This window comes from Alosa pseudoharengus, unplaced genomic scaffold (assembly GCF_046254945.1).
Source record: "Alosa pseudoharengus isolate Yale_2024_CS ecotype anadromous, Long Island Sound unplaced genomic scaffold, YU_APseudo_1.1 YU_APseudo_1.1_scf_14, whole genome shotgun sequence".
In the NCBI taxonomy this organism is placed as follows: Eukaryota; Metazoa; Chordata; class Actinopteri; order Clupeiformes; family Clupeidae; genus Alosa; species Alosa pseudoharengus.
Genome location: NW_027468609.1, coordinates 32,234,534 through 32,248,002, shown reverse-complemented (window position 1 = coordinate 32,248,002; position 13,469 = coordinate 32,234,534). Strand labels below are relative to the sequence as shown.

Sequence of the window (13,469 nt, the reverse complement as noted above, 5' to 3'; positions counted from 1 at the left end):
GGCCTGCAAAAGGGGCTTCGGGATAGAAGAGAAATAGTCAGAGACTGGAGATAAAGTAAATAAGTGGAAGTAAAAAGAGAACGGAGAAGTGGTAGAAGGGGATAAGCACGGCAGGATGAAGGGGTAAAAAAGAATTAAAAATAGGGAGGCAAGGAGGAGTGGGATTGGTGGAAGGAGAAGCTGTCACACTTCCAAACAGGTCATTTTCTGCACCTCTGATTCCAGCCCACAGCATTCTGGCCTGTCAGTACGAATGCAGTCTGTCTGCCTGCCTTTCTGTCTCATCGCAATCTGTGGACAACACATAGCCTGCATACTATAGTTTGTGAAGGGGAAGCTAGCCACAAAATCCAATGTCTCAAGATTTCTAGCCACCCAAAAGGTTGACCCTACTGACAAGGTCATTGTTAAGATAGTTTGTGGCTATTTTGCCAGCTGTAAACAAAAATAAGTAGTCGGAATTTAGCTCTATTAGCAAGCACAGCATAGCATTACTTTGAGTTCAGAACTGCCAGCGTTATTATTATGAACAACAGAAATCTTGTGACATGGATTTCAGTGTTAACTCTCCCTGGGAAGTGACTGAACAGAGGCCTTGGTTGTAGCATCTCTGTTTAGTACTTCCTGTGACCAGGCTAACTGCACTCAGATTGGTGTGTCCCAAAGCACAACTTCTCCTGTTCTGATTTTATCCAATCATCTCATGCTGACTTCACTCTGTCCCTTGCTGCTGCATGCAAATCTTAAGAATGAGTAAATTCCTTGTTTGTTTCTTTATAAGTATATATTAGATTATACAAAAGACAATGATTGTATGTTGTTTTGTATAACTTCATTTACCTGTGTTTGAGGTTTCACTCTGTATTCGACACTTTACTGTCTATAAAGATTTAAATGAGTTAAATCTATGCCATTTAGCAAAACAACTATGTATTCTATATTCTGTATTCTATATATTTAATATAACATTTTAGAAAGAATACTCAACAGGGTATATCTCTTTATGTATGAAGCCTGTCTTTACTTTCATGAAAGGTTTTGCACCTTAATGCCAACTTAAGCTCCTTTACGTCTTAAATCTAAAATCTGAATAGAGGCCACCTCTCAGGTTATCAAAGTTATTTAGCGAATTAAGAGTTCAAGATTATCACTTCCAAATGCACAGTGCCATTATTTTCAGCCAATACCAGCTTTCCAAGATTGGCAAGTTTTGCATTCGCCTTTGAGTTATTACCTCAGTATCTCTTGACTAAGTTCCATTGTAACTGTGTTACCTTCAACAACTAGGACTTGGTTGGATTTGCTTTATACAATTAAGACGTATATTTCAGTGTATCTGAATCTGTCAATCTTTCTTCTGAAACGTTCAAAAGCACATTTCCTTTCCTGGACAGGTTAATATTGACTATGGTTTAATTTTATATTAAAAGTGCATTAGATAAAGATGGTTTATTTTTCTAAGAGAGCCTTGTAGTGTAAGACAATAAAATATTTATGATCTAGAAACCTATATGGGAAAACCCTAAATACCAACAGATTTTTATTTCTTCATCACCTTCTCATTCTATGTTAAAGTAGACTCTTGATAATGTTCTATATCTGGAACTAACTATCTATCAATAAACCCTCCTCTTTTGTTGTGCTAAAGAATCGAATGTGCCTGTGTGTGTTTTCTGGCATTTCTGTCAAACAGGCTTGAGTGCTGCCATTTGAACAGTGTTGGAAATCATACAGTATTGATGCTTTGCTCAGTAGGTCTACGAAGTTCATGTCTGACACCAAGATTTACATTTGTCTACCACTTAAAGAACATGCTAAATGTCCCACGGCGTGGTGTTCTATCAAGATTCAAAGAATGCGGATGAGTTTGTCAAATATGTATTCAAATATTTCCTTTAAGTGCAGCTTCCCAGATTTGCAGTCTGTTTGTCTGTAATAGGATTGCCTACTTATGACACATCAATCTGATGGTTCGGGAATGTTATTGTTCATTAAAGGTTTGTGTTGATGGGCCACATTCTTCTTATCCTTCATACCAAAATCAACTATCATCCTTCATATTAAATCATGAGGCCTGGGTTGTGCCAAGAGATCCATTTACTGCAGTGGGACAACCTGGGTCTTATTTCCCAAAGATCTTTCTTTAAGCCTTTGATACCTCTTTGCCCTTGTGTAGTCATTTCCGACCTGGATTGAGAGGGTGTTCCTCAGTTCCCCACCTTCCTGCCAAAGGCAAAGGCCAGAGTGCACAGGAAGAGAGATTGGTTGAGTGATCGAGAGACAAAAAAAAGTGAATTCGTCTTGTAATTTATGCATAATTCCAGTCAGTGTGCATTTTTTTTTGATTTATATGGCTTATCTAATCTTTACTTTTTTCTTGCTGGATTGACTGATGCTCCTGTCTAACGCTGTTCAGAAATCCCCTGAAACAGTTTATAGTGATGTGCTATTGAGATTTACCTTGGAATTTGTTCATAATAAACTGTAAATTTACCTTGCAAGTGAAAGACTTTGTGCTGTGAGTGTGCTGGCTTACGTGTGTTGTGTTGGGAGGGACCTGCAGTGGGGCGCTGCAGTGGTACCCTGTGGGAGCATGTGCATGTGTTGTGCGTCCTGCATGTGTCAGTATATCTATCAGCTTTTCAGCTTCCTTATTTGTCTGTGCAAAACAAAACACCCACAAAAGTAAGCAAAACAGCATCTGGATGTTGGATACAAGCAATGAGTGAGGGGAAAGAGCAGGAGCGGAATAGATGGATATCACTTTCAGATAGTGAATAAAAGTAGTAGTCCTCAAGTAGAGGGTAATGATGGAAAATTCCCTGTATCCCTTTGTATCTTAGACCCCCCTTCCCCATCTCTCTCTCTCTCTTTCTCTGTCTTTCTCTCTATCTCTCTCACTCTCTCTCTCACACACACACACAGACACACACACACAAGGTTGTCTATGGCATCATCCCCACAGTCTTCAGTCTGTAGTGCCCCCTTGTGGTGACATATGACATCTTTAGCCTACTTTACTTGCCGACCATCTCCACCGTTCACCAGTACAAATGCCAACACTCACAAAAGCACACTATCACTTTCCACAAAAGGCACTTAACAAGGGAAATGGGATTTCAGGGAATCATTAAATATGAGTTGGATTTTCCTTCAAGTCTTCAGTTCTGACAAACAGCCAAATGTCTGTAGGCCAAAAGGGAGAAGAATGCAGAAATTGATCCTGAAATAAAACTGCCAACGTTTTAGACACATGCCTAGCATAGTGTAGCTCCTCTCTGAATGAATATGTGCTGAAGTTGATCCTGAAATAAAACTGTTGAGTTGTAGAAACATGCCTAGTGTAGCTCCTCTCTGAATAATTTGTGTTTAGTGTCTGTTCCGAGAGGAACTTTACTAGTTGCTAATTACAGTCAGCCCTGCAAAACCAGGTTGTGTGACTGACCATAAAAGTAAACAAGAACATGTCATCACTGTTTATGAGATACAGGAAAGGACTGGATCCTCAAAAGATGAACATGGTCAAGATTGGGCAAGCCACAGCTGCCCAACCCTTGCAGTCAAAAGCATTTCATTTCTAATGATGGCATTGACCTGTAATTTTTTGGATGATATATTCTATACATATTTTGAACTGTAAGGTATTCACAGGAAGGTAAAAAAATCTTCAGACATTAATATTATTTATACACAGAACCTTTATGGAGCAATCATGCAGTTTAAAAACTCTCCTCTCTGTGGGGACACTTTGTGACACTGTGTATCCAACTATGTATCTGTTTTCTCTCACCCGTTGTGTGTCACACATGATACCCACACAGAGCCATTTTGAAATATCCAAACTATTTTTAGCTTGGTTGGATGTTTTTATGCATGCAAAATGTACATAGGGCTTCCAGGATTTGGATGGGCCTTTGATGTCAAGCAGTACTCCAATACAGACATTATGGGAGAGTGTTTGGCTCTGCTCTTCAAATGTACAAATACATTCGGTGCTAGCTCTCCAGTAACAGACTGTGGACAATGGCTTGGCCATATATTTCCAAATAACTCTGGCAAGAGATTGTCTTGTGTCAGTGTTTCTAATATACACTGTTTCTCTTCAAAAATGTAGGCGACATGAAGTATATTTACAAGCTTAAACGCGGCTTGTGTTTCACATTAAAGCTATGGTATGTAAACGCCCTCAAGCAATGAGCCTTAAGCAATCACTGGCAATATGAGAGTCCCACACCGAAGTGCTACTGTGAATGGACTAGCCTACTGTTGTTTATATAAAACAGCATTGATTGAGACGATACACTTCTGGTATGGTCAGTCTTCTGATCTGAGAGCATAGTTGTCAGGTGAGAGTCCACCGTGACATTCTATTTTAGTCCCCTTGCAGTTCTACAAATTCTGTCCTTTATATTCCTTATTCTTTCTCTTCCTCCTCTTGATTCTCCCCCCATCTGGTAACTCTGGTTCTACGCCAGGAGAACAGATTCCTGAAGCCTGTAAGAAATTGAGGAAGCAATGAAGAGGGAAGGAGAACGGGGGGAAAGAAGGCAGAAGAAAGGAAGAGAAGGAGAGCCTGGGGCTAAGTTGAAAGACCCGGAAAATGAACCAGGGAATATAATGAGAAAAGAATTCATTTAACAAACACAGACATCACTGAACAGACATTCAGAAGGAGAAACGAAAGAAAGATGGCACTCTTCCCAACCTTCAGGCTGCCTCCAGGTCAGTGGTACAGAATCTTTGGTCTTTTTTTGTGTCTCTGCAAATCCCCTCCTTTTCCTTACCCCCCCCCCTCTCTCTCTACCCCTCCTCCCTTCCCCATCCACCTCCCACTGCTCCTCAAAAAGTGCTATTACAGTTATGACCCTGCTGTGCCAAGACTTCAGCTAAAATGACAAGGAATGAGAGCAAGCAGGAGGGTGGGTCCAAGTCAGTTATCAGTAATGCAAGTGGCTAGGAGTGAAACAGGGTGAGTGCATTTATGTATGTATCAAAAATTCAAAGCAGGAGAGAAAGTGGTCCTTTTAGCTGATAAGACACCTGTGGACCAGTGCAGCTCATCAGCAATTAGGCGCTGAGGCCCAGCCTCATGGTGGGCCTAAGGCCAAAAATGAGAAAATAAGACAGAGGTCCAAACGAACTGTAACATACATGCCATTAAATACAGTCACATACTGTAGGGTTTGTTTGCAACGTGCATGTATATACATTATGATGTGTGTGAGGTGGGTTGGGAAGGGAGAGACAGAGCAGACAGAGAGAAAGAGAGAAAAAATAGAAAAGAGAGAGAGAAGCCATTTTGTTTTACTGTGCATGAATCAGAGCTGCACGCTGAAAGCCAGCAGAAGTCTAGAGTAGCTGGGAAAAGTGCTGAAGCAGAGCTGGCTTTTGGTTTGATGGATTCCCAGGCTGACATGCTGCCAGACTCTCTCTCTCTCTCTCTCTCTCTCGGAAAGGAGCATTCCTGTCATGCTTCGCAGGGAGTTGCAACTCAGAACACTCTCAAACTGCTCATTTTCACCTCAGCACAGTATATGTCTATTTTACTGTACCAAAAGAATTGCTGCACAGTTCTGTTATTGGAGTGTATGTGCATATGTCCATGTGCATGCAAGAGAAAGAGCGAGAGAGAGAGAGAGAGAGAGAGAGAGAGCTGCTGGCAGTGCATGCACAGGGAGAAATGGAGAGAGGGGAAGGAGTGAGTTGTTGGTTTTTCCATGCAGAAGCACATGAGCACACTTTCACTCTCTCACACACATGCACATACGCAGAGAGAGAGAAAGAGAGAGACACACACACAAGGGTGTTAACTGATTGACTGAAGAAACTTTGCTAGGCAAGATAGTAGGAGAGATATACTGTAACTGTATGTAAATGAAGCTCTGTATCTCTGTATAAATTAAAGGTGCTCTAAGTGATGTTGGGTAACATCACTTCTGTTGACATTCAAACAAAACTGAGAGTTAGCTCGCTACTCCCTCTCCCTCCCGTGCAATTGAAACTCTCCTAAACGTGCATCTCATCGGTGATTGGCTGGAACAGTTTGTTATGTTTTTATGGTCCAGGCTGGACCAAGTTGTATTTGTTGCCGTTTTTGGAGCCTGGGCTGTCCACAGACAGTGTATTTGGGGCACAGGCAGCTAGCGGATGGTGAGGTGATGTTTGCTGTATGTGACAAAAAAATTTTCGCTTAGAAACCGTGTAGCGTCGCTTAGAGAACTTTAAGAGAATATCGAATTAAATATTAATTTACAATCTGTCAGAATATGTTTGTACAACTGTGGATTTATTTTGTGTGTGTGTGTGTGTGCGCCTGTGTGTGTGTGTGTGTGTGTGTGTGTGTGTGTGTGTGTGTGTGTGTGTGTGTGTGTGTGTGTGTATCTATGGGTAAATCAGCACATGCTTTTGATTTGTCAGTGTATGTGGGTGGATGCTTGTACATGCACGTGTTACATCACATTGGCCTGGCACACCACATGTTGCCAGTGATCCTATCTGCACTCGTCTCCATGTCTCTTACATGGCGCACCTTCTCATTCCGCCCACAGGGCTAAGGCGGCTTTTTTACGACAGCAATCCCCCAGGCAGGCTAACAGCGTGGAATGTGTCGTGGCTAACATTTTTTTTTTCATGTCCATGTGTTTCCCAGGCATCACTGGGCTCCCTAAAGGGTTTGCCATAAAGCATCGTGGGTAAGGTTATTCACACGGTCAAACAAAGTGCATTGTGAACAAGCTTTAAAAAGCTAGGGCTGCCATTGTCTGTGCTGTAGCGGGCTGGTGTTCAGCGAGAGAGAACACAGAGCGTTGACCTGTTGCCTCTGTATTGTTCGCAGGGATGAACCGGCTGACCTGGAGACAACTCTTCCTGCTCTGCGTGCTGCTCGCTGCGCTTATGTGTGAGTGCTGTGTGGCTTACTCAAAGGGCTATACAGCTAAAAACCACTCAGACAAAAACTTCACTAACATGTACTTAATAGTCTACCAAAGTTTTATGGGTCCAGGGGTGAGACAACTTAATAAACTTTCCATAAAGATGTCTAACAACACATATACTGTAAATATTGTATGATAAAGCAATTTTAATGTAATTACAAAAACATAGTTTCCATAAAGATGTAATGACACATAAACACTGTGGAATGATGATATAATATATCAATGATGATATAATTATTACAAAAGCTACCAGGTAATAAAATCTTTTGCTCTGTAATAAGAAGCCTTTTACAGATAAAGTACATATACATAATACAGAGGTGTTGCATACAACTCAACACCATGTGACACTACAAAGAGGTAGGAAAAGACAATGAGCCATATACACGGAAGGCTTTTAAGCCAGCTCATTTATTTCCTGTGGAGTGTTAGCTGTGTTGTAACAGCATCTTCTGTTATATTCTGCTCCTTACACTCCAACACTGAATATCTTGTTTGCCCAATAATAACAATATTAACACACGCACAAATCCTTCTACATCATAACGTGCTGATTCACTAAGTGCAACACCCAACCGGGTCCGTGTAGACACTAATTACATTAACAATAGTGGCAGCTACAACCTGGCCCACCAGAAACAAATGAGCTGTGTAAAGAGCCTTCGGTGCATAAGGTCTATAGAACAAATCTAAAACCCTGTCAGCGTGGCTCCTTGATCAGTGCAGTCTCAGATTTGCATACAAAGACCTTCTCTTCTTGAGTCAATACAAACATAATTTGAATTTATTCTCTGTGTAAGCTCCTGTCTCCCTTCTACAGATTTTCTGAGGTTGAGGCGGCCAATGACCATCAGGTCTGTCTCTGGGTTCCGCTCAGGGAAAGGTCACGACCCCTCGCATCGCCCTACAAGGACAATGTGGGGGGCACCTATGGTGTGGGGAGACAGCGAACCTGCAGCGCACCAAAGGGCGGAGTTTGCCCAGCGCTCGTTCCGCGTGGGGCTGATGGTGCTCGCCGTGGGCCGCTACACACACTATCTCACGCGCTTCCTCCAAACGGCTGAGATGTACTTCTTGCCCGGGCTGCCCGTTAACTACTACGTCCTGACGGACAACCCCAACAGGCTCGTCCCGGCCCCCGAGCTGGGCGAGGGACGCGGCCTGCGGGTTGTGCCCGTGGCCGAGATGCCAGGCTGGGAGCGCTTGGCGCGTCGACGCATGAACCTGTGGGCCTCCACCATCGACAACCAGGCCCAGCAAGAGGTGGACTACATTTTTTGCGCCGACGTGGACCAAGAGTTCGCCAACCTAGTGGGTACGGAGATCCTGGGGAAACTGGTGGCCACTCTACACCCGCAGCACTACGCCCAGCCCGCCTACACGTACCCGTACGAGAGGAGCCCGGACTCGCGGGCCTGCGTCCTGGACGAGGAGGGCGACTACTACTACACCTCGGAGCTGTACGGCGGCCTGTGCTCGGAGGTGCTGACCCTGACCAAGGTCTGCTCCCAGCTCATCCTCCAGGACCACGCCCTGGGCATTGAGACCCGGGAGCTGGAGGAGAGCTACCTGAACCGATACCTGATTGACAAGCGGCCCACCTGCGTGCTCTCGCCGGAGTACAGCTGGTGGGAATCCCCGGTGACGCCACCGGTCCCTCAGAAGAGGGTCATCTCGCTGGGGAGGCGGTGCGCCTCACTCAAGGACCAGGGGAAGAGCTCTTTCAACTGCTAAAAGATGAAGGGAGAGACAGGAAAGGAGCAGAGCAGAGATGAAAGAAGAGAGGAGATGACTGGAAGGAGATGTGTGGAGAAGGAAGAGGAGTTAAATGCTAATAACCACTTTGTGTAAAACCTGAACCATTCAGCCTGTGGATTTTGATGCACTATTTTCTGAATATTTTGCTGGCATCAAGTTAAATACAACTCAATGCAAGATATTTTGCTAAGGGGGAAGAGAGGAAAAGACAGAGGTTGTTATTTTGAGGTTAAAAGGCACATTGACTGCACATAATTGCTCTGTTAACAAAATGCCTGTCCGCATACACTATTAATCACAAGCAGCTATTCAGTTCTTTTGATCTGTCATATGTCAATTACACAGTTTTTTTAAATAGCATACATAATTTTATTGTAACCCAAATATCTGCCTATTTTAAAATGCCATATCAAATCTAGCTGTGTGTTGCTTGCAGTTGATGGATCTTCATATCGTTGTGCTCAAACCGCTGGAGGAAAATGGAGGAAATCTAAGAGGGTCTGTGTAAAGTGTATCTTTCCCCTGTGGACCTGGCACTTGCCACACCATTAATGTCAGATCCGAGATACAACCCAAAGGGGCTGGTTGGCTCTCTGCGATAAGAGTGACTGGAGCAAATGTCTGCTTTTAGCAGTCGGCTCAATCATTAACCCCCGCTGCCGTTTCAAGGTCTTTAAATACCAGGAAAAACACACACAGGAAACATAAAGTAAGGGGGGGGGGGGGGTGAGATGGAGAGGGAGAGTGACCCCAAGAGAGGATGTGAAAGGGAGAGTGAATATGCGTGACAGAGAGAAAGAGAAATCCAAGAAGGAAAGTGTGGATAAAAATGGTGATGGAGAAAGGGAGAGAATGACACAGGAGAAATTAAAAAAGAATGAGATGCCAAATAAGACATTAAGAAGAGAGAGAGAGAGAGAGAGAGAGAGAGAGAGAGCATAATAAGAGTAGGCTTGTGACTAATGCTGTTTCACATGTGTAGCACACAGGCTTGCACACTCAGCACTGGGATCAGACTGAGCGTGCTCAGCTACAACAGAGACACACAGTTCTGGGCAGGGTGTTCTCTCAGAGGTTTACCCACCCCCCTTCACTCCCCCCAGCAGCCAGAGTGCCAGAGTGACTATGCCCTGGTTAGTGTGGTGTGCCCTCACAAAGAAGGCATGTCACCTTGTATCCTCACAGAGGGCATGTCACCTGGCATATCCATCCCCAAAACCCACCACACACGCACGCGCACGCACACACACACACACGCACACATGCACGCACGCACGCGGGCACACACACACACACACACACACACACACACACACACACACACACACACACACACACACACACACACACACACACACACACACACACACAAAAACACATCACACCACCATCACCAATAAAGTGAAAACATGCACAGTCATGCACACAAACATCTCCATACATCCTAAACATAGAAGTTCTAGGTAAAATGCTGATGGCAGATACCCAAGAACTCTTCCAGTAGCTTCAGACCCACCCCTGCAGACATATGTCACAGCCTGTGCAACCAATCATCTTAGCCTCATCACCAGCACTGAGCCAATCATTTGCTCATTTACCATAATTTGAATTAGTATTTGTGACCACCCATACTTCAGGATTTTAGGAGGCCTCTTAGCAACTCCATTTTTATTGTGATGTCTACAAGGTGAGTGCTGAAGGACATTGTCACTATTGCACCGCCAACACCAGACCAGAGCACATAGTATCCTCACTGGTGTCATTTTAAGACAGTAACTATGGTCTCATTTTCCAATCCTCATCCCTGCGTCATTTCTCTCTGCTCTCATGACCTCCAGCTGTCATTTTTCACTGTTTTTATGGCCATCTCCTTACGGCCTTACTGCCATGTGCCCGTGACACACATGGAAAATGAATGCCCTCCTCCAACTGATTACATTTCCAACATCACAGGTACGTCGCCAGCAAGTCTATATGCCAATAAACCAGTGAAGCGTACACATTTTTTCAACAGGGAAGTGAACGATATATCAACTAATTTAATTGGGAGAGTGGAATAAACATGTTTTTATTGGCCTGTCAGACAAATAAAAAATCACATCAATCATTTAAGTACAAATGGTTAAACATGTTCAGCAATCTGTTACATATACTTATGGTTATGGTTATGGTTATGGATTTAGCAGACGCCTTTGTCCAAAGCGACACATAAATACAAAACAACATAATAATATTTAAAATTGAACAGGGAACAGATTAGAATTAGTACACAATAATATCAATTCAATCAATAGCCTAATATAAAAAGCAATGGAAAAAAAAGGGGAAAGGCAATAATAAACAATAATGTCCATTCAATCAATAATATAAAAACAATGACATGATAAGACTACATTAAGGAGAATATCAATAATAAACAATAATGTCAAATTAATTAACAGCCCAATTAAAATAAAACAACATTATACAAACCATAACACATAAGCGCTTAAACAACTAAGTAAATGTTGAATAGGAATGTCTTTAGACCCCTCTTAAACGACCCAAAACTACCACAGGAACGGAGAGCACTGGGCAATTCATTCCACCAACATGGAACCACTGAAGAAAAGAGTCTGGAATTAGACCCAGTTTTCATGACTGGTCGACACAACATGCGCTCACCAGAAGACCGCAGTGGGCGGTTGGGGATGTAAGGCTTGATTATTGAATTAAAATAACTAGGAGCAGATCTAGTTAGTGTCCTATAGGCCAAAGTGAGAGATTTAAATTTAATTCTGGCTACTATAGGGAGCCAATGGAGAGTAACTAGGAGAGGAGTTACATGTGTCCTCTTTGGCTGATTGAAGACCAGGCGTGCTCCAGCATTCTGAATCAGCTGTAATGATCTTGTTACACAAGCGGGTAAGCCAGCTAATAGTGAATTACAATAGTCCAACTTAGAGATGACCATGGTCTGAACAAGAAGTTGTGTGGAATCTTGTGTCAGATAAGGTCTGATCTTCCTAATGTTGTAAAGCATAAACCGACATGATTTTGCAATAGAAGCTATATGCTCAGAGAAGTTAAGTCGGTCATCAATTACAACGCCCAAGTTTCGTGCCGATCTAGTTGGGGTCAGTGAAGTTGAGTCAAGCTGGATGTTAATCTGTTGGGGAATAGCTGTTTTAGCTGGAAACACCAAAAACTCTGTTTTTGAGAGATTAAGCTGAAGGTGCCGATCTTTCATCCAGGCTGAAATATCCTTAAGGCATGCAGAAATCCGGTGGGAAACACTAGAGTCATCAGGTGGGAAAGACAGGTAAAGTTGAGTGTCGTCTGCATAACATACTTACTACATACATACTTGCTGCCAAAACAAATTATTTCAGGTAACCAATGATAGAATTAAGATCCTTTTGACATGAGTGAACTATGGGGAACTATGGAAGACAAACAGCAGGAAGGGGACAAGAAAAGATGACCATTGTACACACGAGACAAATAAAAGAAAAAATAGTATTTGGCTGATCTGAAACTCTTGTCAAGTCATCCTGAGGTTTGTTCTTCTTTCATTTTAGCTGCCTTAAACCATCTCATCTCTGCTCCTTCACGACCGCAAGACCCTGCACATCTCTAAACCTCTCTCTCTATCTCTTGTTTTCTCTCTTCCAGAGTCTTCAGATCCTTGCTCCTATGACTCGCTGGCTGTGACTCGCGTGTCAAACAATGGCTGCCAAGCGCATCAGTACAATCCTGTCCATTCTTCATTGTGCGTTAGCAGCGGGCTGTGTGAAAAGCGGCCAGGCTGGCCAGGCGTTTGGCTGCACCCACACTCGCACTCGGCGCTCTAAGCTGGCCACAATGAGTACTTGTGTCAACAAACGGCCAGGGCTGAGGGGAGAAGGAAAGGCAGGGCAGCAGATAGAGGAGGCCTGGCGTGCCAGAAACAGTCTTGCTCTCTGGGCCATTGTTCCTCAGAAGATCTGTCAGTAGCATGCCACAAGAAGAGCCACAAGTGTTTGAACACACATTATATGCTGAAAATGTACACGTGCACACACACAAACACACCTGACACAAAACATGTTACTTCTCTACATTGTCAGGTGTCAGTCGATGTGTGTGTGTGTGTGTGTGTGTGTGAGAGAGAGAGAGAGTGAGAGAGAGAGAGAGAGAGAGAGGATAATCTCCTCTACAAACCTGCTTCAATACACTGTCAGTATGGGTGTGGTATCATCAGTAATCTATTGGATTCACACAGGCTGTCCCACACCCATCCTAGGTTACACCACACCAAAACACTGGCAGCCATCGTGGTCACTGACTCAAAGAGATAAGACTGATTAACTGCATGATTGTAGCCCATTATATTTCCTCTGAACTAGCCAGGGCTGGTAGAACATAATACACGTTTTATTTATTATTTGATCTAATATTATATATTATTTGTACAGATGAAACATCTTACATTAGTTTGTTGCCATTATTTATACTATTTGTTGAATGGGCCAATTATCAATAAGGACGGAGAGGATCAGAGACATGCAGAGCACATGCAGTTCGATATCTGTGATGTTCTATGACGTAGATACCAGTCTCTCAGCTGATTATTACAAGCACGTGCATCGTTAAACGCAAACAAGCAGGCGGCATTGTCAGCTATGGACAAAACACTGGTAGTTAGCTAGTTTAGCTTTCTGTCGCACGTACACAGCAGAAGTTACTGTTGCACATTTCAGAAGATTTAAAGGGAAAGGTAGGAGAAAAATGAGAGGCCAATCAGACTCACAA

General features: G+C 43.2%; 1 protein-coding gene across 1 annotated transcript; it reads left to right on the top strand.

Moving 5' to 3' along the window:
* The first annotated feature begins 4,544 nt into the window (after positions 1-4,544).
* On the top strand, positions 4,545-9,096 carry LOC143122553 (globoside alpha-1,3-N-acetylgalactosaminyltransferase 1-like). The gene is made up of 3 exons (XM_076283350.1): positions 4,545-4,722; positions 6,836-6,898; positions 7,759-9,096. Exons 1-3 carry the CDS (start codon positions 4,689-4,691, stop codon positions 8,670-8,672), a joined length of 1,011 nt encoding a protein of 336 aa, XP_076139465.1. The 5' UTR covers positions 4,545-4,688; the 3' UTR covers positions 8,673-9,096.
* The last annotated feature ends 4,373 nt before the right edge of the window (positions 9,097-13,469 follow it).

Coding starts and splice junctions, on each gene's coding strand:
- LOC143122553 (XM_076283350.1), top strand. CDS start 4,689: ATGGCACTCTTCCCAACCTTCAGGCTGCCTCCAG. Junction 4,723..6,835: donor AACCTTCAGGCTGCCTCCAG/GTCAGTGGTACA, acceptor TATTGTTCGCAG/GGATGAACCGGCTGACCTGG. Junction 6,899..7,758: donor GCTGCTCGCTGCGCTTATGT/GTGAGTGCTGTG, acceptor TCCCTTCTACAG/ATTTTCTGAGGTTGAGGCGG.